Source organism: Salmo salar, chromosome ssa28, assembly GCF_905237065.1.
Source record: "Salmo salar chromosome ssa28, Ssal_v3.1, whole genome shotgun sequence".
In the NCBI taxonomy this organism is placed as follows: domain Eukaryota; kingdom Metazoa; phylum Chordata; class Actinopteri; order Salmoniformes; family Salmonidae; genus Salmo; species Salmo salar.
The window spans coordinates 6,295,799-6,321,552 of NC_059469.1; the positions used below are offsets into that span (position 1 = coordinate 6,295,799).

At 41.9% G+C, this 25,754-nt stretch overlaps 2 protein-coding genes and 1 pseudogene across 3 annotated transcripts in view; all 3 read right to left on the bottom strand.

The window, feature by feature from the left end:
* Nucleotides 1–1,906, bottom strand: part of LOC106589366 (serine-rich coiled-coil domain-containing protein 2) — a 90,291-nt gene extending 88,385 nt beyond the window's left edge. For both annotated transcript variants that reach the window (XR_006762586.1, XR_006762585.1), the window contains exon 1: nucleotides 1,358–1,906. The gene's annotated coding sequence lies outside the window, so the exon portion shown is untranslated. The remainder of the gene's footprint in view (nucleotides 1–1,357) is intronic.
* Nucleotides 1,907–3,206: 1,300 nt separating this feature from the next.
* LOC106589367 (zinc finger protein 501) lies at nucleotides 3,207–5,909 on the bottom strand. Its single transcript, XM_014179248.2, has 5 exons — nucleotides 5,548–5,909; nucleotides 5,127–5,304; nucleotides 4,964–5,019; nucleotides 4,689–4,791; nucleotides 3,207–4,604 (listed from the first exon to the last, which is right to left on the bottom strand). The coding sequence occupies exons 1-5, from the start codon at nucleotides 5,737–5,739 to the stop codon at nucleotides 3,556–3,558; spliced, it is 1,578 nt and encodes a 525-aa protein (XP_014034723.2). The 5' UTR covers nucleotides 5,740–5,909; the 3' UTR covers nucleotides 3,207–3,555.
* A 14,042-nt stretch (nucleotides 5,910–19,951) lies between these two features.
* LOC123731412 (NAD(P)H pyrophosphatase NUDT13, mitochondrial-like) lies at nucleotides 19,952–24,786 on the bottom strand (annotated as a pseudogene).
* Between the last annotated feature and the right edge of the window lie 968 nt (nucleotides 24,787–25,754).

Below are 25,754 nucleotides of genomic sequence, written 5' to 3' on the forward strand. Positions count from 1 at the left end.
GGAAAACAGACAGAAGAGTCAGAAATAGTGTGCAACTGCAGCCTGCAATTTGGAGCATTCCTGCAAGTGGGTATTACTGCATCTGCAGGAACGCCTACCCCTCAAGCACCCCATTGGTTCCTTCATGAACACCCCTCCTCGAGTATCCCATTGGTTCGTTCATGAACACCCCACCCCCTGAGAAAATGTTCATGCTTGTGCGACACTTTTGAAGACATGTCAAAAGGGAAATAAAAGTTATGAGTTTTCCCGCCGGTAGACAGTGTCCTTTGCTCCAGCCTGCCGAACACTTGCCTTCACCATCGTAACCAAAACTGCAGAAAAAAAGTGCCCCAACAGTACAGCAGGATGAAGCTACACTGTGTGATAGCTAGCTATCACATGGTATCGCCTCTGCCTCCCACCTGCTGTGTACCGGAGAAAAATATACCCGACAGGCAGGGGCAAAGCACACTGCCTACCGCTAGCTACTTCGGTACAAAGCAGGTGGGAGGCGGGGGCAACACTGTGCTAGCTAGCTTGCTAGTTAGATTTCTAGCACATGGTGTCACACCCCGTCTCCCACCTGCTGTGTACCAAAGTCATCCCTAGGACTAGCTGGCTAAGCTAGCATACAGTGTCCTTCGCGCCCACCTACCGAACACCTGCCCTCGCCGTCATTAACAGAACTGTGGAAAAACAGTGCCCAAGAGGAGGGGGCGAAAGACACTCTACCCGTGTGTACTACCTATAGCTAGCTACCGTTGTCGGCCCCGCCTCTTCCTCCTGTGGGGTTTATCGGCAGTTGTCAACGAACATTATAGTGCATTACCGCCATCTACTGTACTGGAGTCATAGCATAAAAAGGCCCAATAGAAGTATAAAGAGGGGTTCCTGCAGATGCAGGAACGCCCCAAATTACGGGCTGCAGTTGCACCCTTCTCTTTGCTAATTACCCATCTACTTCGCTTTACACCTATGTATAAATGGAAGATGGACGCAACAAAGTGTAGCCACTGAAATATACTCCTGGCTGCAATGGTTAATTCAAATTTTGCAGTTATTATTTATTTATTTTTTGATAATGAAGTAGAGGGATTTGTTTCTAGAACCGTGCCGCAATTGAGAATCGATTCACGTTTAGATTGAGTATTTGACCGTTTTGGCTTTCAGAACAACGTTAGACCATTATTGGGCTACGTGTAAACAAGCGTAAGGGTAGGGTCTGAATCTGCTGGCTAATGACTCAGAGTACTGTAAATTAGGCATTACTGTAACTTAGCTGCTGGAACAGGCCTGAGAAGGGATAGTTAATGTCATGACAAGACAGGACTTCCACTGAAACTGACACAGACAGGTCACTCAAACTCGTACTTACCTATTGAAACAGACGACGCATCAGCTTGCGCTACCGCAAATTCATGAATTGAAAAGTAGAGGCAGGATGATTGAATATGAAGTGCTGGTCCAATTGCTAACGCTGGCTAGTAAGTTAGCTAACTAGCAAGTTCAAGGCAGTAGTCTGGCTAGCTCGCTAAATTATTCATGTTCAGTTAAATAGCCTTACACTGTTTACTGAACGAAGCCCATCCACAAAATGTTTAAACGTACGACCATATGACTGAGAAAGTCAAATCCACATTAGCTAACTAACGTTAGAGTGCTTTCTCTGAAGCTTGCGTTTTTTTTTCTTCAGCCAGGCGTATGGTCCACCAATTCATCTAGAATTTCTCGTCGCCTCCCTCCTGTTGTTCATTTTCATGTCTTGTCAAATAAACATTGTCTGAAAAACCGTTTGTTTCCGCTTGTTTAGTAGCTAGCTAGCTAAAGGGCTCCTTGTTGCTAAGCTCGGCGGTGTCAAGACCGTGCTCTCTGTTGCTCACTCGAATCTCTGAATCATCCACACGCTCACCGCTTCGAGCACAGCTGACCCTGACGTCAGACATATAAACATACCCTCCCCTTAACCCCAAAATTTGAATTTTATGTCAACCTGAGAAATAGCACACTTTTCTTGCTAGCGTTTCGGTGATACTGATGATTCACAGTGAAATAATGTACTTTCCATTTATCAAATGTTATTGAATAAAATCATTTCGGCCAGACCACCAGGTGGCAATATAATAAAAAATGTTCAATCAATAAAGGCTTTCTTTGAACGTATAGATTGAACAGATCAAGTTACCAGTTTTGCAACAGCAACACTAGATAAACAGACTTCTCACGTCCTTAAATAATAGAAACAAAATACATTTGACAAAATAAACAATGAGGCAAACAAAATCAGTCAAATAAGTCACAATTTTTATATTTTTTTTATTTCACCTTTATTTAACCAGGTAGGCAAATTGAGAACAAGTTCTCATTTACAATTGCGACCTGGCCAAGATAAAGCAAAGCAGTTTGACACATACAACAACACATGGAGTAAAACAAACCTACAGTAAATAATATAGTAGAAAAATAATAAATGAGGTGAGATAAGGGAGGTAAAAGGCAAAAAAGGCCATGTTGGCAAAGTAAATACAATATAGCAAGTAAAACACTGGAATGGTATATTTGCAGTGGAGGAAAGTGCAAAGTAGAAATAATGGGGTGCAAAGGAGCAAAATAAATAAATAAATACAGTAGGGGAAGAGGTAGTTGTTTGGGCTAAATTATAGATGGCCTAAATTAGATTATGAGCCTCAAAGTGCTGCAACAGCAAATGTCAACCTTTCAACTGAGTTTAGCAGTGAATTGGGCAATAATAAAGCAACATGGTAGCAAGGTTTCCATTTGAATGTGAATCCATAACAAACAAAGTTCACACAGAATAAATGGCCAAAATTGCATCATTGCATGTCTTGATTGATTACATTCCTGTAATTTACTGTGATTCGTTTTAACCAATTTGTTCCATCCCACTAAATACCAACCATGTGTTGATTTGTCTCTTTTACATAAAGTATATAAAAACAACAAATGCTATAAAATAGCAAATGTGTGAATTATAAATTCAAGTCTGTGGAAAATAAACCTTAAGAAACAAGTACATGTGGTAAGCAATAAATACAAATGGACTGATGTTTTGGAAGTACAGACTAGCCAGCCAAGCAATTCTGTTAGAACAAGACAATCTACAGATTTTTTTGTATCCCAAACACCAGTTTCAGTTTTATTGGCTTTTTACAAATGATATCAATACATATCAGGCTGCAAAATGTTAGCTATACTTTAATTTCTGCTAAATAATATTTCTTACATATTTACAAAAGTGCTATTATTATATACACTAACATGAAAACATTATTTAAATTAAATATATTTTGTTTCTGCATTTTACTTTTCATAATTTGCCTAAATGGGAACAAAAACTATAATACCTAGCCCCTGACAGCAAGTCCTATTCCATAATAAAAACGATACATTTTTGCCAAGGCTAAAATCAAGTTGAAAGGGGTTTCCCTAGATTCGCCTGCCAGGCTTCAAGGCTCTTTCATCAGAGACACATCTGGTGATTCAACCAACAGGCATAAAAACAGCAAAGCAAAGGACAACAAAAGCCTGTCAAAAAATGAAACCGTTTGCACAATGTTAGATTGAGGCATAAACACATTTGTGCATCTTAAGATTCCGTTTGTCTGAATACCTCTTCCCACATTTATCACAAATGTACTGTTTCCCTCCTGCGTGGACATGCTTCTTGTGAGTTCGGAGATGACTGCCCTGACTGAAGGTCTTCCCACAGATTTCACAGCTGTACGGCTTCTCTCCTGTATGGATTCTCTGGTGCAACTTCAGACTGTTAGTGTTGTTAAATCTTTTCTCACAGAAGCTACACTCAAAAGGCTTCTCGTTAGAGTGGGTGCGTCCGTGAGAGATAAGACTACTCTGCTGACTGAAGGTCTTGCCGCATTCTGTGCAGCCGAATGGCCTCTCTCCAGTGTGGATGCGCTTGTGTATTTTCAGATTCACTGATTGACGGAATGTCTTGCCACACAAGTCACAGCTAAATGGCCTGACGCCTGTATGAATCCGCTGGTGGTTCTTCAGATTGACAGAATGACGGAAACTCTTGTCACACTGATTACACTGGAAGGGCTTTTGTCCAGTGTGAATGAGTTGATGGGTCTTCAGTGTTACAGCTCGTGTGAAGCCTTTCCCACACAGCAAACAGGTGAAGATTTTCTCTCCTGTGTGAATTTGCTGGTGTCTAGACAGATTTTGAGCCAGGTTGAAGCTCTTGCCACACACCCTGCAGCTGTAAGGCTTTTCTCCAGTGTGTATTATCGAATGGGTCTTGAGGTGTGCCTGCTTGCCGAAACATTTCCCACAGACCCCACATATAAAAGGCTTCTCACCTGTGTGGGTGCGGATGTGGTCATTACAACTCTGTTTGTGGGCAAAGGCTTTGTTGCAGAACATGCACACAAACGGTTTCTCGCCTGTGTGAAGTCGCTGGTGGGATTTGAGGTTACTCTGCGTGGAGAAACTTTTCCCACACTCTGTGCAAATAAAGAGCTTATTTTGGGCAAACAAAGACTCCAATAGGATGTCTGTGGGGTTCACCGGTGGGTCATCGCTAATCATACAATATCGGTTCTCTGAGGAAGAGTTTGCTGCAAAAGCATCATCAGCAGCTCCTGTAAGACATGTATAAAACATCTAATTTTAGGTGGCAGGAGATAATTTGATATAGGCTGTCAAAATACTGGCTTTATACTTACTCTCTGCAATGGCCCCCAGGTGTATTTGTCCATACTCGTCTTTGACAGAGACAGCCAAGACGAGGGGAGATTCTGGTGTGTCCACTTCCTCCACATCTGCAGACTACCGGCACAAACAGCTTGATTAGGTGTGAACTTTAGGAACATAATTCGATCATGTTATAGAAATGGCACAGAATGGGCACAGACTACAAACATTTCACGTTTTGCCTATTGAAACCAGCAAAAGTGTTTGCAGAAACAATGGCTCTTAAAGTAATCTGCAAAGTACTTACCTGCATTGAAACAGTTTGCTCCACAGTTTTAGAAGTTCCACCATAAGAATGTTCCTCTGTTACACCAAAGAAAGAAGTGAGTCATTAGAAAGATAAATAGGTAATTATTCTTGTAGCTTGTAGTGCAACAGATAAAGCAATAACAAACATCTATGCTACTTACCCATTCCTCCAACTGACAGAATATTCAAGATGCTTGCTTGTGGTTGAGATTTTTTCCCTCCATGTCCTTTTAAGGTCTTGGATTCAAAGTCCATCAAAAACTTAGTATCATCCACAATTTTCATTATTTTACCCAATGCCTCACTGCCCAGTACCTCCATGAGTGTTGCGAAGTGTGACTGTAAATTTAAAAAAAAAAGAGATGAGCAAAATGCTTATTTAAAAAAAAGGAATATTGAGAGGGTGGCTTTTCTATTCTTGTATGGTATCCGTCACGTGTATCTGTTTATAAACATGGTAAGGTCAACAGGTCAGCTGATCTGTGAATGTGACATGGGCAAAACGCTAACAGCTACCTCAGTTCAGTATCCTAACCAGCTGCTAGGCAGGGCCTTTCCCCTCTCGCACTCATGGTGACTTACCATCTTATTCTGACTCTCAGTCTGTAGTGTCGCAGATAATTTGTCATCCTCGCAATGCCCCTGGGTCCGTTCCAGGCTGAACACGAAGACAGAGCTGTCTTCTATAAGTTTACCCAGTTCGGCCACCGCTGCGTGAACAAGGGTATCCATGACGGAGGCCAGCTGGGTCTGCAGCGCGATGAAATGTGACATTGTTTGTTGGTATTTATCACGACTTCAGCTCATTGACAACTCTTTCAAATTTGCATTGATGAAAGATTGAGCTAGTAGCTACATCAATACTTTTGATGAATTAGGACTACACAGACTTCTTCACACGATTGCAACGTAAATAGTGTCTGTACCCAGTCGGAAGTATTACGTGAAACTCCCAAATCGTAGTTCCGGTTTAGAAATGAAGTGGGTTTATTAAAGAGACAGCTACTATATCTTTATGGGAAACACTCTTCACGCCACTTCGATAACGAGGTGACTTTTCGTAGCAGGTTAGGTGAGCATTTTCGCTAACCCCAACCTCAGTCTTCTAACCTGCTACGTTAATTATCTTAACCTGCTGCGTAGGTTCGCCTAACCTGCTACGAAAAACACTCATATAAGTGGAGTGAAAATAATATTTATACCAACTGGTTCCCAACCCCAGGGGGTACTTGGCTTATCCACAGGGGGTACTTGAGAAGACTCATGCAACCATATGCCTACTGGTGAAATGCACATGAGTGGGTATTCAGAGGTACTCCCGGCAGAGCAAAAATCAAATTGTATTTGTCACATGCGTCGAATACAACAGTTGTAGACCTTACCGTAAAATGCTTACTTACAAGCCCTTAACCAACAATGCAGTTCAATAAATACACTTACGAAAATATTTACTAAACAAAAGTCAAAAATGTAATCAAAAGTAACACAATAAAATAACAATAACGAGGCTAAATACAGGGGTACCGTTACCGAGTCAATGTGCGGGGATAAAGGTTAGTCGAGGTAATGTGTACATGTAGGTAGGGGTAAAGTGACTATGCATAGGTAATAAATAGCGAGTGGCAGCAGTGTAAAAACAAAAAGGGGGGGGGTCAATGTAAATAGTCCGGGTGGACATATTATTAATTGTTCAGCAGACTTATGGCTTGGGGGGTAGAAGCTGTTAAGGAGCCTTTTTGACCTAGACTTGGGAGCATAGAGAACAGTCTATGATTTGTGTGACTGGAGTCTTTGACAATTTTTTGGGCCTTCCTCTGAATTGATACAAACCAATGACTGTAGATACAAACACACCGTAGCTAATGTGGTATTTTCAGAATACTTTACATTATAGCAAACCCCACACGTTTATTTACTTTGGCATTTAAAAATTGAACTTTTTTAATTACTCTGGTATTCATGATTGTCACAAGTTAAAACAGCATCAAAGTCATAACCCCACCTATTTTTAACTATGCAAGTCAGTTAAGAACAAATTCTTATTTACAATGACAGCCTTCCCCAGACAATGCTGGACCAATTGTGCACCACCCTATGGGACTCCCAATCACATCTGTTTGTGACACAGTCAGGAATTGAACCAGGATCTGTATTGATGCCGTTAGCATTGAGATGCAGTGCCTTTGACCGCTGTGCCACTTGGGAGCCCTTCTACAATTCTGATTTTAAACCTAACCTTAAACATAACCTAACATAACCACACAGCTAACATTACTCCAAATCCTAACTTTAAATTAAGACCAAAAAGCAAATTTTGGTTTTCATGAATTTTTTGGATTATAGCCAATTTTGACTTTGTGCTGTGAGAACTAGTGACAAATCAGGGGCATTGAGAATATTTGATGATAAGGCCACAGAGTTTCTAAACCCGGAGTTGCAACATCGCAAGACTTCCGGGAACGCTTGCAAAACAGACCGACAGACCAGGCCAGGGTTTGGGGTTTGAGAAGTCAATTAGAGAACTGAAAGATTCTTCATTAGATGTTGATTTCCTCAAAATCTAAATGTGCAACCTAGATTCAAGCCAATGTCTTAAGTAGCTGAATATCTTATTTTTATGGATTTTTTTATTTTTTATTTCACCTTTATTTAACCAGGTAGCCCAGGTGAGAACAAGTTCACATTTACATCTGCGACCTGGCCAAGATAAAGCAAAGCAGTGTGACAAAAACAAGAACACAGAGTTACACAAACAAACGTACAGTCAATAACACAATAGAAAAATCTATGTACAGTGTGTGCAGATGTAGTAAGGTTAGGGAGGTAAGGCAATAAAATAGGCCATAGTGGCAAAATAATTATAATTTAGCATTAACACTGGAGTGATAGATGTGCAGATGATGATGTGCAAGTAGAGATACTGGGGTGCAAAGGAGCAACAAAATAAATAACAGTATGGGGATGAGGTAGTTGGGTGTGCTATTTACAGAAGGGCTGTGAACAGGTACAGTGATCGGTAAGCTGTTCTGACAGCTGATGCTTAAAGTTAGTGAGGGAGATATGAGTCTCCAGCTTCAGTAATTTTTGCAATTCGTTCCAGTCATTGGCAGCAGAGAACTGGAAGGAAAGGCGGCCAAAAGGAAGTGTTGGCTTTGGGGATGACCAGTGAGCTATACCTGCTGGTGCGCTTGCTACGGGTGGGTGTTGCTATGGTGACCAGCGAGCTGAGATAAGGCGGGGCGTTACCTAGCAGAGACTTGTAGATGACCTGGAGCCAATGGGTTTGGCGAAGAATATGTAGCGAGGGCCAGCCAATGAGGCCATTCAGGTCACAGTGGTGGGTAGTGTATGGGGCTTTGGTGACAAAACGGATGGCACTGTGATAGACTACATCCAATTTGCTGAGTAGAGTGTTGGAGACTATTTTGTAAATGACATCGCCGAAGTCAAGGATCGATAAAATAGTCCGTTTTACGAGGGTATGTTTGGCAGCATAAGTGAAGGAGGCTTTCTTGCGAAATTGGAAGCCGATTCTAGATTTAATTTTGGATTGGAGATGCTTAATGTGGGTCTGGAAGGAGAGTTTACAGTCTAACCAGACACCTAGATATTTGTAGTTGTCCACATATTCTAAGTCAGAACCGTCCAGAGTAGTGATGCTAGGCGGGCGGGCAGGTGCGGGCAGCAATCAGTTGAAGAGCATGCATTTAGTTTTACTAGCATTTAAGAGCAGTTGGAGGCCACGGAAGGAGTGGTGTATGGTATTGAAGCTTGTTTGGCGGTTTGTTAACACAGTGTCCAAGGAAGTGCCAGATGTATACAGAATATGTCGTCTGCGTGGAGGTGGATCAGAGAATCACCAGCAGCAAGAGCAACATCATTGATATATACAGAGAAAGGAGTCGGCCTGAGAATTGAACCCTGTGGCACCCCCATAGAGACTGCCAGAGGTCTGGACAACAGGCCCTCTGATTTTACACACTGAACTCTATCTGAGAAGTAGTTGTTTAACCAGGCGAGGCAGTCATTTGGGAAACCAAGGCTATTGAGTCTGCCGATAAGTATGTGGTGATTGACAGAGTCGAAAGCCTTGGCCAGGTCGATGAAGACGGCTGCACAGTACTGTATTTTATCTATGGCGGTTATGATATCGTTTAGGACCTTGAGCGTGGCTGAGGTGCACCCATGACCAGCTCGGAAACCAGATAGCATAGTGGAAAAGGTACGGTGGGATTCGAAATGGTCGATGATCTGTTTGTTAACTTGGCTTTCGAAGACTTTAGAAAGGCAGGGCAGGATGGATATAGGTCTGTAACAGTTTGGGTCTAGAGTGTCTCCCCCTTTGAAGAGGGGGATGACTGTGGCAGCTTTCCAATCTTTAGGGATCTCAGACGATACGAAAGAGAGGTTGAACAGGCTAGTAATAGGGGTTGCAACAATTTCGGCAGATAATTTTAGAAAGAGAGGGTCCAGATTGTCTAGCCCAGCTGATTTGTAGGTATCCAGATTTTGCCGCTCTTTCAGAACATCAGCTATCTGGATTTGGGTGAAGGAGAAGCTTGGGCAAGTTGCTGCGGGGGGTGCAGAGCTGTTGGCCGGGGTAGGGGAAGCCAGGCGAAAAGCATGGCCAGCCTTAGAAAAATGCTTATTGAAATTCTCGATTATCGTAGATTTATCGGTGGTGACAGTGTTTCCTAGCCTCAGTGCAGTGGGCAGCTGGGAGGAGGTGCTCTTATTCTCCATGGACTTTACGGTGTCCCAAAACTTTTTGGAGTTAGTGCTACCGGATGCAAATTTCTGTTTGAAAAAGCTAGCCTAGCTTTGCTGACTGACTGTGTAAAAGTTGCATATCGCGGGGGTTATTCGATACTAATGCAGTACGCCACAGGATGTTTTTGTGCTGGTCAAGGGCAGTCAAGTCTGGAGTGAACCAAGGGCTATATCTGTTCTTAGTTCTAAAAATTTTTGAATGGGGCATGCTTATTTAAGATGGTGAGGAAAGCACTTTTAAAGAATAACCAGGCATCCTCTACTGACGGGATGAGGTCAATATCCTTCCAGGATACCCGGGCCAGGTCGATTAGAAAGGCCTGCTCGCTGAAGTGTTTTAGGGAGCGTTTGACAGTGATGAGGGGTGGTCATTTGACCGCGGGCCCATTACGAACGCAGGCAAAGAGGCAGTGATCGCTGAGATCCTGGTTGAAGACAGCAGGGCTGTATTTAGAGGGCAAGTTGGTCAGGATGATATCTATGAGGGTGCCCGTGTTTACGGATTTAGGGTTGTACCTGGTAGGTTCCTTGGTAACTTGTGTGAGATTGAGGGCATCTAGCTTAGATTGTTATTACTCCAACCTCGTGAATCTGTCATGTTTTCATTTTCATCAAAAACAACTTTATATCAAGGAGTGCCTTTGACTTGATGGACTACACATGCGCATTTTGGTGTGAGACGCCCGTTAGACCCGATTACGTGTTTCTACACATGTCTTAGCTAACCAACATCGCCATGACATCGCCTACACACTGTACTGTTATACTGTACTATCTTACAGGCTCTATTTGGAAAATCTGTGGCGCGCTCATATGAATTTACATGGTGACGCAAAAAGCTACCAGGCCAAATTTTGGAGAAAGGTGCTTTTACTTGTCGACAACTAGGTGCTTGACAGCTACATATACACTTAATGTACAAAACATTAAAGACACCTGCTCTTTCCATGACATAGACTCACCAGGTTAATCCATGTGAAAGCTATGATCCCTTATTGATGTGACTTGTTATATCCACTTCAGTCAGTGTAGATGAAGGGGATGAGACAGGTTAAAGAAGGATTTCTAACCCTTGAGGCATGGCCTGTGTATGTGTGCCATTCAGAGGGTGAATGGCCAATACAAAATATTTAGTTTAAGTGCCTTTGAACGGGGTATGGTAGTAGGTGCCAGGCACAAGAACTGCAAAGCTGCTGGGGTTTTCACGCTCAACAGTTTCTTGTGCATATCAAGAATGGTGCAACATCCAAAGGACATCCAGCCAACGACAATCCAGACACTGTTTAATCCCAATGCTCTAAATGCAAATATGCCTTACCGTAATTTCCGGACTATAAGCCGCAACTTTTTTCCCACGCTTTGAACCTCGCGGCTTAAACAATGACGCGGCTAATATATGGATTTTTCCCGCTTTCAAATGTTTTTTTTATAAAAACACACATTCTGTGACGTGCTCAGTTTTTTGGCGGCATGAAGCTTTCATTAGACCAATGAAATTGCCGAACGGGTTAAGGTCAAACAACTTTTTTGTTTGACCTTGGTGGTCCCGTGTGGCTCAGCTGGTAGAGCATGGTGTTTGCAATGCCAGGGTTGTGGGTTTGATTCCCACGGGGGCCCAGTACAGGAAAAAAAATTTATGAAATGTATGCATTCACTACTGTAAGTCGCTCTGGATAAGAGCGTCTGCTAAATGACTAAAATGTAAATGTTTACTGTTTAGATTAAATCAAGCGCTCTCAAACTTCCCATCATTCTGATTACGGTAGTCATTTTGTCACCCTCATCATGGCAAAGACACGGAGAAATGCATATGATGCAGCTTTCAAGTTGAAGGCGATTGATCTGGCTGTTGGAAAAGGAAATAGAGCTGCTGCACAGGAGCTTGGTCTTAATGAGTCAATGATAAGACGTTGGAAACAGCAGCATGAGGAATTGACTCAGTGCAAAAAGACAACTAAAGCTTACTGCTAATTTATTATTTTTTGTTACAAGCCGTGTTTCGTTAAAGCCTATTTCTTTTTGTTACAAGCCGTGTTTCGTTAAAGCCTATTTCTTTTTGTTACAAGCCGTGTTTCGTTAAAGCCTATTTCTTTTTGTTACAAGCCGTGTTTCGTTAAAGCCCATTTCTTTTTGTTACAAGCCGTGTTTCGTTAAAGCCCATTTCTTTTTGTTACAAGCCGTGTTTCGTTAAAGCCCATTTCTTTTTGTTACAAGCCGTGTTTCGTTAAAGCCTATTTCTTTTTGTTACAAGCCGTGTTTCGTTAAAGCCTGTGTAAAGTTCATTTGTTTCAATGTACCGGTAGGCACCTGTGGCTTATAGACATGTGCGGCTTATTTATGTTCAAAATAATATTTATTTTTGAATTCAGTGGGTGTGGCTTATATTCAGGTGCGCTCAATAGTCCGGAAATTACGGTACTTGCAATACGGCTTTGTAACCCTTTCGAACGTAACTTTCCAGAAATACTCTTTTAAATACAAAATTGACTTAATGTATGCAGTTTAGAAAAGTTGCACCTGGCTGTATTAACGCACCGCCTAGGCTACAACACATCCTCTTACCTTACGCTCGCATTTCCATAAGACCATTCCATTCCACATTTCTGGTGTTTCTCAAAATATAGCCAGGTGTAACTTTCCTAAACTGCGTACAGTAAGTTTATTGGTTGTATTTGAAAATATATTTCTCACTTATATGAAAGTTAAGTTCCAAATGTTTCCAGAACTGTATCGCATGCTAGGCGTATTTGCATTTAGACAGAGCATTTGGGCAGTATATGAGCATCCCTCAGCTCAGGCGGCAGACAGCTTTCCCACACATTGTTGACATGCTATGGGAAGCAGATATGGGTTTAATGGATCAGGGTGAGGAGCTGTACAAGACGTCAAACCCTTATGATGTAATTGGTGTCATAAAGGATGCATCAGAAGCAGACGTTCGACAGGTTATTATAAAGTCTCACTAAAAGTCCACCCTGACATGAGCACCAGGTGATGAGCAAGCCACTGCCAAGTTCCAGTTTGGCAAGCCAACCTAAAAAATTGTGTCAATGTTTGTTTACCTTTCAAACCTTGTTTTGTATATCAGGAGGAGCAGGTCTCTGATTATGATCAGTTTATGTCCTGTTTGATGTCTTGCTATGTTAGGATCTAGGGAAGGAGTACGCAGTGTTAAGTGACAAAGACAAAAGCTGACCAAGATCGTAATAGGGAAGATTATTGGAGAACAATGTTTTCTAATGTAGGACTTCAAGTCAAGATATCTTAACCAGCTTTTTTCCAGTGCCTGGTAAGTCTTTACACCCGCCTTGCAGAGTTTTCACATTCTGCAGCCTTAAATTAAAATTAATATGAATTAACACTGTCCTCAAGGCTCCGTTTTAGGATCAAGGGAGACACTAAAATGTTTTAGTACTATATCTCTTGACACAATGATGAAAATAATCATGGCCTCTAAACCTTCAAGCTGCATACTGGAACCTATTCCAACTAAACTACTGAAAGAGCTGCTTCCTGTGCTTGGCCCTCCTATGTTGAACATAATAAACGGTTCTCTATCCACCGGATGTGTACCAAACTCACTAAAAGTGGCAGTAATAAAGCCTCTCTTGAAAAATCCAAACCTTGACCCAGAAAATATAAAAAACTATCGGCCTATATCGAATCTCCCATTCCTCTCAAACATTTTAGAAAAAGCTGTTGCGCAGCAACTGACTGCCTTCCTGAAGACAAACAATGTATACGAAACGCTTCAGTCTGGTTTTAGACCCCATCATAGCACTGAGAATGCACTTGTGAAGGTGGTAAATTACCTTTTAATGATGTCAGACCGAGGCTCTGCATCTGTCCTCGTGCTCCTAGATCTTAGTGCTGCTTTTGATACCATCGATCACCACATTCTTTTGGAGAGATTGGAAACCCAAATTGGTCTACACGGACAAGTTCTGGCCTGGTTTAGATCTTATCTGTCGGAAAGATATCAGTTTGTCTCTGTGAATGGTTTGTCCTCTGACAAATCAACTGTACATTTCGGTGTTCCTCAAGGTTCCGTTTTAGGTTCCGTTAAACTTGGACAAAACAGAGATGCTAGTTCTAGGTCCCAAGATACAAAGAAATATTCTGTTGAAACTGAAAATTACTCTTGGTGGTTGTACAGTCGTCTCAAATAAAACTGTGAAGGACCTCGGCGTTACTCTGGACCCTGATCTTTCTTTTGACGAACATATCAAGACTGTTTCAAGGACAGCTTTTTTCCATCTACGTCCATTGCAAAAATCAGAAACTTTCTGTCCAAAAATGATGCAGAAAAGTTTAGCCATGCTTTTGTCACTTCTAGGTTAGACTACTGCAATGCTCTACTTTTCGGCTACCCGGATAAAGCACTAAATATACTTCAGTTAGTGCTAAACACGGCTGCAAGAATCTTGACTAGAACTAAAAAAGTGTGATCATATTACTCCAGTGCTAGCCTCTCTACACTGGCTTCTGTTAAGGCTAGGGCTGATTTCAAGGTTTTACTGCTAACCTACAAAGCATTACATGGGCTTACTCCTACCTATCTTTCCAATTTAGTCCTGCCTTACATACCTACACGTACGTTACAGTCACAAGACGCAGGCCTCCTTACTGTCCTTAGAATTTCTAAGCAAACAGCTGCAGGCAGGGCTTTCTCCTATAGAGCTCCATTTTTATGGAATGGTCTGCCTATCCATGTGAGATGCAGACTCGGTCTTGACCTTTAAGTCTTTATTGAAGACTTATCTCTTCAGTAGGTCCTATGATTGAGTGTAGTCTGGCCCAGGAGTGTGAAGGTGAACGGAAAGGCACTGGAGCAACGAACCGCCCTTACTGTCTCTGCCTGGCCGGTTCCCCTCTCTTCACTGGGATTCTCTGCCTCAAACCCTATTACAGGGGCTGAGTCACTGGCTTACTGGTGCTCTTCCATGCCGTCCCTAGGAGGGGTGCGTCACCTGAGTGGGTTGAGTCACTGACGTGATCATCCTGTCCGGGTTGGCGCCCCCCCTTGGGTTCGTGCCTTGGGGGAGATCTTCGTGGGCTATACTCGGCCTTGTCTCAGGATAGTAAGTTGGTGGTTGAAGATATCCCTCTGGTGGTGTGGGAGCTGTGCTTTGGCAAAGTGGGTGGGTGGGGTTATATCCTGCCTGTTTGGCCCTGTCCGTATCATCGGACGGGGCCACAGTGTCTCCCGACCCCTCCTGTCTTATCCGGTGTTCTGTGTGAATTTAATCTCTCTCTCTCTCTCTCTCTCTCTCTGTCTCTCTGTCTCTCTGTCTCTCTGTCTCTCCTCTCTGTCTCTCCTCTCTGTTCCCAGTCCACCGGAACCCTGACCTGTTCACCGGACGTGCTACCTGTCCCAGACCCGCTGTTTTCAACTCTCTAGAGACAGCAGGAGCGGTAGAGATACTCTGAATGATCGCTATGAAAAGCCAACTGACATTTACTCCTGAGTTGCTGACCTGTTGCACCCTCTACAACCACTGTGATTATTATTATTTGACCCTGCTGGTCATCTATGAACATTTGAACATCTTGGCCATGTTCTGTTATAATCTCCACCCGGCACAGCCAGAAGAGGGCTGGCCACCCATCATAGCCTGGTTCCTCTCTAGGTTTCTTCCTAGGTTCTGGCCTTTCTAGGGAGTTTTTCCTAGTCACCGTGCTTCTACACCTGCATTGCCTGCTGTTTAGGGTTTTAAGCTGGGTTTCTGTAAAGCACTTTGTGACATCAGCTGTTGTAAGAAGGGCTTTAAAAATACATTTGATTGATGGACATGATTACAGTTATGTCATAGGAGACTGCTTTCTCTTTGCAAATCACACTGCAACTCTAAATGTATTTTTAGTTAGTTTTATCTCATGCTCTTATCACAGACATACAGTAGCTAGCTGATACATGTGAACATCTTTATGTTCACCAAATGCATATATCACCATTTAAGCTGGTAATGTTTTGGTGTCATGTGTTTCCAGGTCGATAAAGAGCATAAAAAGGCAGATTTACAAACGCTCAACACGCGTTGTATATGGCCGGTGTCAGTAAACGTTGGCAAAAAAACGTAATTCAATTGTTGCCAGCAGCACAGTTACAGTCACCAACGCTCTAGATTAAATGAAAATAGCCTAACCAGCTCTGCTAGGGCAAGTAAAATGGTCAGAGTGAGGTGTTCTCTCGTTTTTGTCTGGAAGTAGATAAAAAGCTAGCTAACTTTAGCCAGTTAGCTTGTGTGCTTGACTGCCATTGTGAGGTCAGAACGCTCGGATCAACCCTACTCGTTGGACAGAGCGTCCAGTGTGCGCTCTGAACTCTCCGAGAGCGAAACGCTCTGAATTTACAAATGGACAATCTGACAACGCTCTGAATTTATGAACGCCCAGAGCACCCTCTGAGCACACTCTGGCACTCCAGATTGAATTTACGAACACACCCTTAATAAAGGCACTTTTAGAACAATTACAAGTGATGAAACAATTAAAACATGCTCCGGAACTTTCACGAATAGTAAGTATTTTTTAAACCTCCCGCTTTGGGCTGGATATGTCAATGTGTAGATCATACATACATAATCTATGAGCAGAATTACTGTTTACCTCAATTTGCCACAAGCTGTGTGGCAACATTTTCCGCCACGTGGGCCAGCTATTAGCAACTTGAGTTTCAACCAATGAGCTTCAGCCCCTCGCCATTTTAGTGACAGCTAGTAAGATGCACACACAGCAGAGCGAGAGAGAAAGAAAGAGCAATGCAATTGACGTGGTGCACATACAGTGGGAATAAAAAGTATGTGAACCCTTTAGAATAACCTGGATTTCTGCATAAATTGGTCATAACATTTAGCCGAACACAGTCTGCTTAAACTAATAACACACAATTATAATTGTTCATGTCTTGTTCATGTCTTGAACACACTGTGTAAACAGTCAAAGTGCAGGTTGGGAAAAGTATGTTAACCCTTGGATTTAACAACAGGTTGACCCTCCTTTGGCAGCAATAACCTCAACCAAACGTTTTCTGTAGTGGCGGATCAGTCCTGCACAATGGTCAGGAGGAATTTTTGACCATTCCTCTTTACAAAACTGTTTCATTTCTACAATATTCTTGGGATGTCTGATGTGAACCGCTCTCTTGAGGTCATGCCACAGCATCTTAATCGGGTTGAGGTCAGGACTCTGACTGGGCCACTCCAGAAGGCATATTTTCTTCTGTTCAAGCCATTCTGTTTTTGATTTACTTCTGTCTTTTGGGTTGTTGTCCTGTTGCATCACCTAACTTCTGTTGAGCTTCAATTGGCGTACAGATAGCCTTACATTCTCCTGCAAAATGTCTAGATAAACTTGGGAATTCATTTTTCCATCGATGATAGCAAGCTGTCCAGGCCTTGAGAGGCAGCAAAGCAGCCCCAAACCATGATGCTCCCTCCACCATAGTGTACAGTTGGGATGAGGTTTTGATGTTGGTGTGCTGTGTCTTTTTTTCTCCACACATAGTGTTGTGTGTTCCTTCCAAACAACACAACTTTAGTTTCATCTGTCCACAGAATATTTTGCCAGTAGCGCTAAAAAATATTAAAACTGCATGCATGATCAGAAGGATAGCTAAATATTTACCAGGAAAGATTCTTTAGCAAATAACACAAGTAGTAATTGAGAGTCAGGTGAACTACTGTTCTGTGGTCTGGGGAAATGCATCAGCAAGTGAAATTAGGAGGTTGCAGATTGAACAGAACAAAGCAGCAAGGATTGTTTTAAGGTGGAGATATGGTTCTTCTGTTGTAGTCATGCGCAATGCTCTTGGTTGGTCATCAATCAACAAGATAATTGAAAGAAAACGTGCTTCTTTTATTTCATAATATACACCATTTAAAACGGCCGAACTCTATTCACAACAGTATTCAGTTGGTAAGAGACAGACATTTAGTAAATACTAGGAATAGATTGTCCTCCATCTATTTGTTATCCAGACAGAAAAGAGAAATAGGCAAAATATCATTTTGATTTAGAGCAATACAGAAATTGAATAATTTAACTGAGCAAACTAGAAACCTTTCAATATATAAATTTAAACAATACTTTAAACCCATTTAAATATAATGCATAGGAAAGTTGTGCTGCACTATGGTAGATGAAGAATCAATCTATCTGTATAGACTGTTAGAGTATTTATCTGGTCAATATGTCAGTGTATTATGTCTGTTTGTAACAGTGTGTTATATGTGAAAATGTGATCGTATTATAAGTTGTATTGTGGCTCAGTTGGTAGAGAATGGTGTTTGCAACACCAGGGTTGTGGGTTAGATTCCCACCGGGGACCAGTACGGCAAATTTGTTTTTAATGAAATGTATGCATTCACTACTGTAAATTGCTCTGGATAAAATTGTCTGCTAAATAACTGTAATGTAAATGTATTTTAATGTTTAAGGACTACTGGAAGATTAGTCCAAATGAGAACTTAGAGATCCTAATAAAATAAAATCCAGAGATTTCTGTAAGTCTTTGGCTGACGCTCTAGGATTCTTCTTAACCTCATTGTGCATTCTGCGCTGTGCTCTTGCAGTCATCTTTGCAGGACGGCCACTCCTAGGGAGAGTAGCAACAGTGCAGAAATTTCTCCATTTATAGACAATTTGTCTTACCGTCGACTGACTTTTAGAGATACTTTTGAAACCCTTTCCAGCTTTATGCAAGGCAACAATTCTTAATCTTAGGTCTTCTGAGATCTCTTTTGTTCAAGGCCTGGTTCACATCAGGCAATGCTTGTTGTGAATAGCAAACTCATATTTTGTGAGTGTTTTTAATGGGCAGGGCAGCTCTAACCAACATCTCCAATCTCGTCTCATTGATTTGACTCCAGGTTAGTTGACTCCTGACTCCAATTTGCTTTTAGAGAATTCATTAGCCTAGGGGTTGACATACTTTTTCCAACCTACAGTACACTGTGAATATTTAAATTATGTATTCAATATAGACAATAAAAATAAAATTTGAGTGCTATTAGTTTAAGCACATTTTGTTTGTCTATTCTTGTGACTGAGATGAAGATCAGATCAAAGTTTATGTCAAATTTATGCAGAAATCCAGGTTATTCCAAAGGGTTCACATACTTTTTCTTGCCACTGTATGTGACGTAGTATGACATTTTTGGGACAACTTTTGGCTCATGAGTGCTACATTCAGGACTACTGGTTAAAAAGTATACAAAAGTACTGCAGAATCTCTTGAAATGTATGCAAAAATGTGTTTTACATATGGCAATCTCGAATACGAAAGAAAAATGTTGCATTTTATCCTAGCCCTTTAAAGGCGTTCAATGAATTACTGAAATACTGGTCAAAAATTAAAGCAAGTCCCTATCGCACATACATTTTTACACAAGTGAGATGTATTTCTTGTTCACTGGTCCCCGCAGTGTCTGTTATGGACCCCGGAATGTTCATTGATTTTATCAAAATCTAACTTCCCGTCTGTGTATGTCACCAAGCACTTAACACAGTACAGTATTGCTGCCTGATCTTTTAAAATCATCTGTATGTTACATTTGCAGATTTGATGCTGTCCGCCGTCCACCCATCTTGCTCTGATTTTGAGTGGTTGTTGATTGGCCCATTCCTGGATCAGCCTGTTAGCTATGGCGTAGCTTGATGGAACCCAGAACACAGTGGGCTCTCTTTTGTTGTTCCAAGGTGGTGCCTTGATCTTCAGAGCCTCTTGGACTTCATGAAGGCTGAATCACCGTGTGTCCACCGTACAGTTAGTTCCATTTTCAACATATAATATCCTGTTTCAATATACACTGTGTATTGGCATAGGAACATTTGAATAATAATAAATAATAATATATTTATTTTCTATAGCGCATTTCATTACAAGTAAAATCTCAAATTCGATTTAAAACAAAAAACGATTTAAAACAAATAGGGATCTAGCAGTTCTTGGACACAAAATCTACAACCATTGATAAGCAGAGCCGGATTACTAACCTGATTTTGTTATGTTTGTGTCACCCAGATACTGTAGCAGATACCTGCATTAACCATGTCGAAATGTGTAGAATTGCAGGAAATTATCTTTAGAACTCTAAAATGCTATCTCCACCGGCCCAGAAACAGGCCTAAAAAATATTCTTGCCCAGAACCCCAGATTTAAATTAGTCCGGCCCTGTGGATAAGGCTTCGTCTAGATGTCTTGCACACACTCAAGCGACATGAATGTATTAAACACAGAGAGGGTTAGCATAGAGAGGCAGCCACTGACTTACCAGTGACTTTTCTCTGGGTTGACGGTGGCGTGACAGGCCATCATGAAGGAGCTCTGTGTGAAGGGCCAGTGCTGAGAGCCTGAGTACCGGATAGACTCCAACCCCACATCCTTAGCTATCTCCTTGCGGAGTGTCTCCTCCATGGTCTCACATTTTGCGGGAAACACATTCAGGAACCTATACCAGTGCTTACGCTAACAGTAATATAATAGTCTTAATCAGTACAGTTATGGATAAGTAAGTTTACATCTCTCATGCTGTTTACAGCTGGGACGCATATTTGTAATAACTGGATTATAGCCTATGTAATAGACATGTTATAAATTGTCAATACACATGCTTCATTAGTTTAATATGTGTGACATGTGAAACTCACCCTTGTCACAGAAGACTGGCAGTGCAGTGTACATCCCCAGTGGGAAGAAGGACTGCCTCCCCAGGAAACACCTTTTCCCATCAGACACTAGTCTGCCAAGGCAGCAGCTACTCTTCCAAGGGTCCAGCAAAATTAAGACAGTTATACATTTTTTTAAACATTACAATACATTCACAACGGATTCTGGACTTGGGGGACTGTGAAGAGACCTCTGGTGGCATTTATTGTGGGGTATGCATGGGTGTCCGAGCTGTGTGCCAGTAGTTCAAACAGACAGCTTGTGCATTCAACATGTCAATACCTCTCACAAAAACAATGCAGAGCAGCGCTTTATTATGGACAGACTTCTCCCCATCCTAGCTACTGTTATATCAATATGTATTGACCATGACAGTTTATAATCCAGAGTTATTACAAGCAGTTTAGTCTCCTCAACTTGCTCAATTACCACAGTATTCAGTCTGATTGGTTGGCTATTTGAGCCATTAAAGGGGGCTTTACTATCCTGAGGTAGGGGAATAACTTTTGCTTCCCTCCAGGCCTGGGGTGCACACTTTCTAGTAGGCTTAAATTGATGATATGACAAATAGGAGGGACAATATCGTCCGCTATTATCCTCAGTAATTTTCCATCCAAGTTGTCAGACTCCGTTGGCTTGTCATTATTGATAGACAACAATCTTTTTTTTTTTTTACCTCTTCCACACTTACTTTACAGGATTCAAAATTACAATGTTTGTCTTTCATAATTTGGTCAGATATACTTGGATGTGTAGTGTCAGCGTTTGTTGCTGACATGTTATGCCTAAGTTTGCTAATCTTGCCAATGAAAAAAATCATTAAAGTAGTTCCAATATCAGTGAGTTTTGTGATGAATGAGCCATCTGATTCAATGAATGATGGAGCTGAGTTTGCCTTTTTGCCCAAAATGTAATTTAAGGTGCTCCAAAGCTTTTTACTATCATTCTTTATGCCATTTATCTTTGTTTCACAGTGTAGTTTCTTCTTCTTTTTATTCAGTTTAGTCACATGATTTCTCAATTTGCAGTACGTTGGACAACCAGACCTATTTGCCATTTCTTATGCCTCATCCCTCTCAACCATACAGTTTTTCAATTCCTCATCAATCCACGGGGATTTCACCATTTTTACAGTCATTTTCTTAATGGGTGCGTGCTTATTAATAACTGGGATAAGCAATTTCATTAATGTGTCAAGTGCAGCATCTGGTTGCTCCTCATTACACACCACAGACCAACAGATACTCTTTACATCAATAACATAGGAATCACTACAAAACTTATTGTATGACCTCTTATACACTATATTAGGCCTAGCCTTTGGAACTTTGGTTTTCCTAGATATGGCTACTATATTGTGATCACTACATCCGATGGATTTGGATACTGCTTTCAAACAAATTTCTGCAGCATTAGTAAAAATGTGATCGATAAATGTTGATGATTTCGTTCCTGTGCTGTTTGTAAATACCCTGGTAGGTTGATTGATAACCTGAACCAGGTTGCAGGCACTGGTTACAGTTTGAATCTTTCTGTTGAGTGGGCAGCCTAATGAAAGCCAGTCAATATTTAAACCACCCAGAAAATATACATCTCTATTAATATCACATAAATTACCAAACACTTGGTGTGCTATAGCAGCTTCCCACCAGAATGGGCTTTAGGTGAGTCAGATGAACCTGTAGCCATGTTACTTCAACAGTACTTAACATGAGATCCTCTCTAAGCTTAACAGGAATGTGGTTCTGAATATAAACAGCCACACCTCCAACTTTGGCATTTCTGTCGTTTCTGTAGATCTTATAACCATGTATTGCTACCACTGTATCATCAAAGGTATTATCTAAATGAGTTTCAGAGATTGTCAGAAAATGAATGTCATCTGTTACTAGCAAATTGTTGACTTCATGAACCTTGTTTCTTAAGCTACATATGTTAACGTGGGCTATTTTTAACACTTCTCTGGGATGCTTGATTGTTTTTCTTGCTTTACTGGGAAGCTTAGCAGAGGTACATATGGTCGGTGTTAGTTATGTTAGTGCAGAGTGAGCTGCACACAGTGGACTTCCTGCTAGGGCACACCACCTTAGTGCTAACAATATAACTCTGGTTCATAGGCACATGATTACTGCATACAATATCTGTAAGATCAGCAGAGACATTCAGGGCAGTAAGGACATAAATTAGATTACTTACATTGTGTCTTCCAGCGCCCCTGGGATAATGTACATTTGCTGAAGCATTATGACAACTCAGCGACACAATGGTAGGGATTAAATGAGCTTGACAAGTCATTGTCTCAATGCAGCCTAATGCTGTGAAAGTATCCAGGAACCCAAATGATTTGGGTGGATCTCATCCTCCTTATAATACGAGCTTTGTTTCCAGAAGGTATCAACATTGGCAATAAATGTTACACCCACAGAGCTGCAGTAGTCTCGTAGCCAGTTATGGAGGGCTAAAAGTCTGCTGAACCATTCAATGCCACGATTTAGGGAGGGCAGAGGGCCAGATATTATGAGGCGTTTGTTGGTGTCAAGTAGTTACCCAATCAAATCCATCTTCAGCTGTTCTGAGCTGCCCTTCATAATGTCATTCGACCCCACATGAACCATGACAGTATCAGCCCCCGGTGACTGACGCACAGCCTCGGGAAGAAACCTGGTGATATCCTGAACTTTTGCCCGAGGAAAACACAGCCTTTGCCCCAGGTACAGATATATGCCTCACCATTGAACTCCCTATCACAATAGCCGGAATTATCCATCCTCTGCCGTGTCTCGAAGCTGATTGCGAGGCCAGAGCCACAGAACTCACCTGAGAAGAGGGCTGCTGAGACCCCGGCTGCGTGCAGGCCACGTCAGCCAAAGGGACAGAGCTCTGATCCAGAGAGCACAGCCCAGCGGAGGGGTGCCGCGGTGGTCCAGGCTGGGAGATCCACAGCCATGGAGGGAACACCCAAGTCACCGTCAGAAGACAGCTAGTACAGGGGCTCAAAGCAATTTGAAAGTCTTAAGTCTGGAAGCGGGGGAAGAAGGCAGGCGCGCCGAGAACGATTCTTCTCCTTCTTTCTGGTTCCGACACGGATCCATTTACGCTCACCTGGAGTCGAACAATGAGCAGCCATTTTCTGGTTCGAGCTAGTAGAGGGGTGCAGTGGCTGAAATTGATCATAGCATGTGTTAAATGCAGAGTTTTGATTAAACGGTGATGAAAAAGTTGCAACAAACAGCACAGTAGCACAACAACGCAGAAGTGTGACGTTTTCCCATCGTGTTATGCGATCTGCTGAATAGCTAATTGAACATGGAGTAATAAGTGATCCCACTGCTGTGACACACACTGACTGCCAGACTGGTTACTATGGGCGGGCAGCCAAGTGGAGCTGCAGAAACCCCTGACGATCAAAACACACACCCAGGTATAAGAGCAAACACACAGAGAGACACACACGGTACAGTATAATACTAGAAATACAGTAAAACACTAGATTGGAGAGACTTGTCTCAAATATCCACTCTGGCTACAAGCGGTGCCTCAGGCCCTCTCAGTAGGAAGAAGGCTTTCCTCAGGTCTATGAAGGTACCCCCACACAGCCTCACCACATCAACCTGCTCTATAGACCCTACAACAACACAGAGAGACAGTCAGTCAACCTGAACTCTGACCCATGAGACACAGAGGACAATTTAATTGGAGAATGAGATGGATTATTATTCCAAACGGGAATTTACTGTTCGAACAGTGATGCCATGAAGTAATTTGTTATATGTATTGATGTTCTCTTACCAACATCAATCAAATTTAATCAAATGTATTTAAAAAGCCCTTCTTTCATCAGCTGTCACAAAGCGCTGTACAGAAACCCAGCCTATAACCCCAAACAGCAAGCAATGCAGGTATAGAAGCACGGTGGCTAGGAAAAACTCCCTAGAAAGGCCAAAACCTAGGAAGAAACCTAGAGAGGAACCAGGCTATGAGGGGTGGCCAGTCCTTTTCTGGCTGTGCCGGGTGGAGATTGTAACAGAACATGGCCAAGATGTTCAAATGTTCATAGATGACCAGCAGGGTCAAATAATAATAATCAAAGGAGAAATGTGCTCCGTTCTGTTCAGTGCAGTTGAGCAGAATGGATTCATTCACAATCTCCTTGTCCTCTCCAAGCTTTTCCAGGATTTCCTTCTATGTCTGAGAGGAACAAACATATTCCCATGACGTGCAACCTACAAGTTCGTGTTGCTATATAAATCTCCGTTGTTCATGTCAAGAAATGCCCGTTTCTTTTATATCATTACAATAAGGTCACTCTCAAATGAGAAATTCTGAAGTGGGAGGGGGCTGTCCTTGTTGTATAATGTCTTAGTCTCAATTCTAACCTCCATGCCACAGGGAAAATGTTTCCAGACTGCAACGCTGCTCGACATGCGTCATCATCCTCTATCTTATTCAGGAGCCTAAATCAGACATGCCATAACTTTAGCATGAATGTAATTCAAAAACTCCCATTCAACTGTTATTTAACTTGCGGTATGCTTATTAAATGGATGTGGTATATCTGCGAGTGAACTGAACTGACCTCATCCTATGTTGACAAATTATTCTACATTATACAATCTCATTTTAAAAAAGGATCAAAGTGAAAGACAAAGTTGATGATTGTGGAAACTGTCTTTGTAGCACTGTCCTGGCTTGACCAGATAGGACTGGTTCCAATCAGAGTATGTGAGCGGAGCTGGAGCAGAGCCTGACCAATTTGACAGGTGGGTGGAGCGAGATTCCCAAAGGCTGGAGCATTGGCTTTCTCACTGGCTCCAATTTCGCTCCAGTAGCACTCCAGTAGCACTCACTTCACGAGCTCAGGGCATGCCTGCCCCAGCATGCATTTGTAGTCTACTTGTGTGCTGCTATAGCCCCTTGTTTTAGCTACTGTCATGGAGTTAGCTTTATATTTTCATTAAGTAACTGATAAAACACACAGGTGCTTAATCAAGGTGACTTTAAAAGATGAGGACCAATATCAAGAGAGGGAGCGCGGTGATGTAGAGTTCACACCTAAAGAATCATTGTGGAATCCGAAAAGACGAGTATCCCAAAAGCATGATTGTGTACTTAACTACGTGCACATGCTAAAAGAAAGGAATGAGGTGGGTAGATAACTAAGTGGGTCATTGTAGCAAAGTATTTATAAACAAAAAATCTGATCCCTTAAACGTTCCTTAATGTTCGTTCTATTATCTATACAACAGGCCATGATTGATTTTGGCCCAATAGGCCTGGCATATTCCCATGTTCAAGGAGCTTTCTGTTTTGATTGGGTTATTTTGCCATAAACCCTTAGGCCTACCTATAG

Coding starts and splice junctions, on each gene's coding strand:
- LOC106589367 (XM_014179248.2), bottom strand. CDS start 5,739: ATGTCACATTTCATCGCGCTGCAGACCCAGCTGGCCTCCGTCATGGAT. Junction 5,020..5,126: donor TCTGTCAGTTGGAGGAATGG/GTAAGTAGCATA, acceptor TTGGTGTAACAG/AGGAACATTCTTATGGTGGA. Junction 4,605..4,688: donor CCTGGGGGCCATTGCAGAGA/GTAAGTATAAAG, acceptor CATGTCTTACAG/GAGCTGCTGATGATGCTTTT.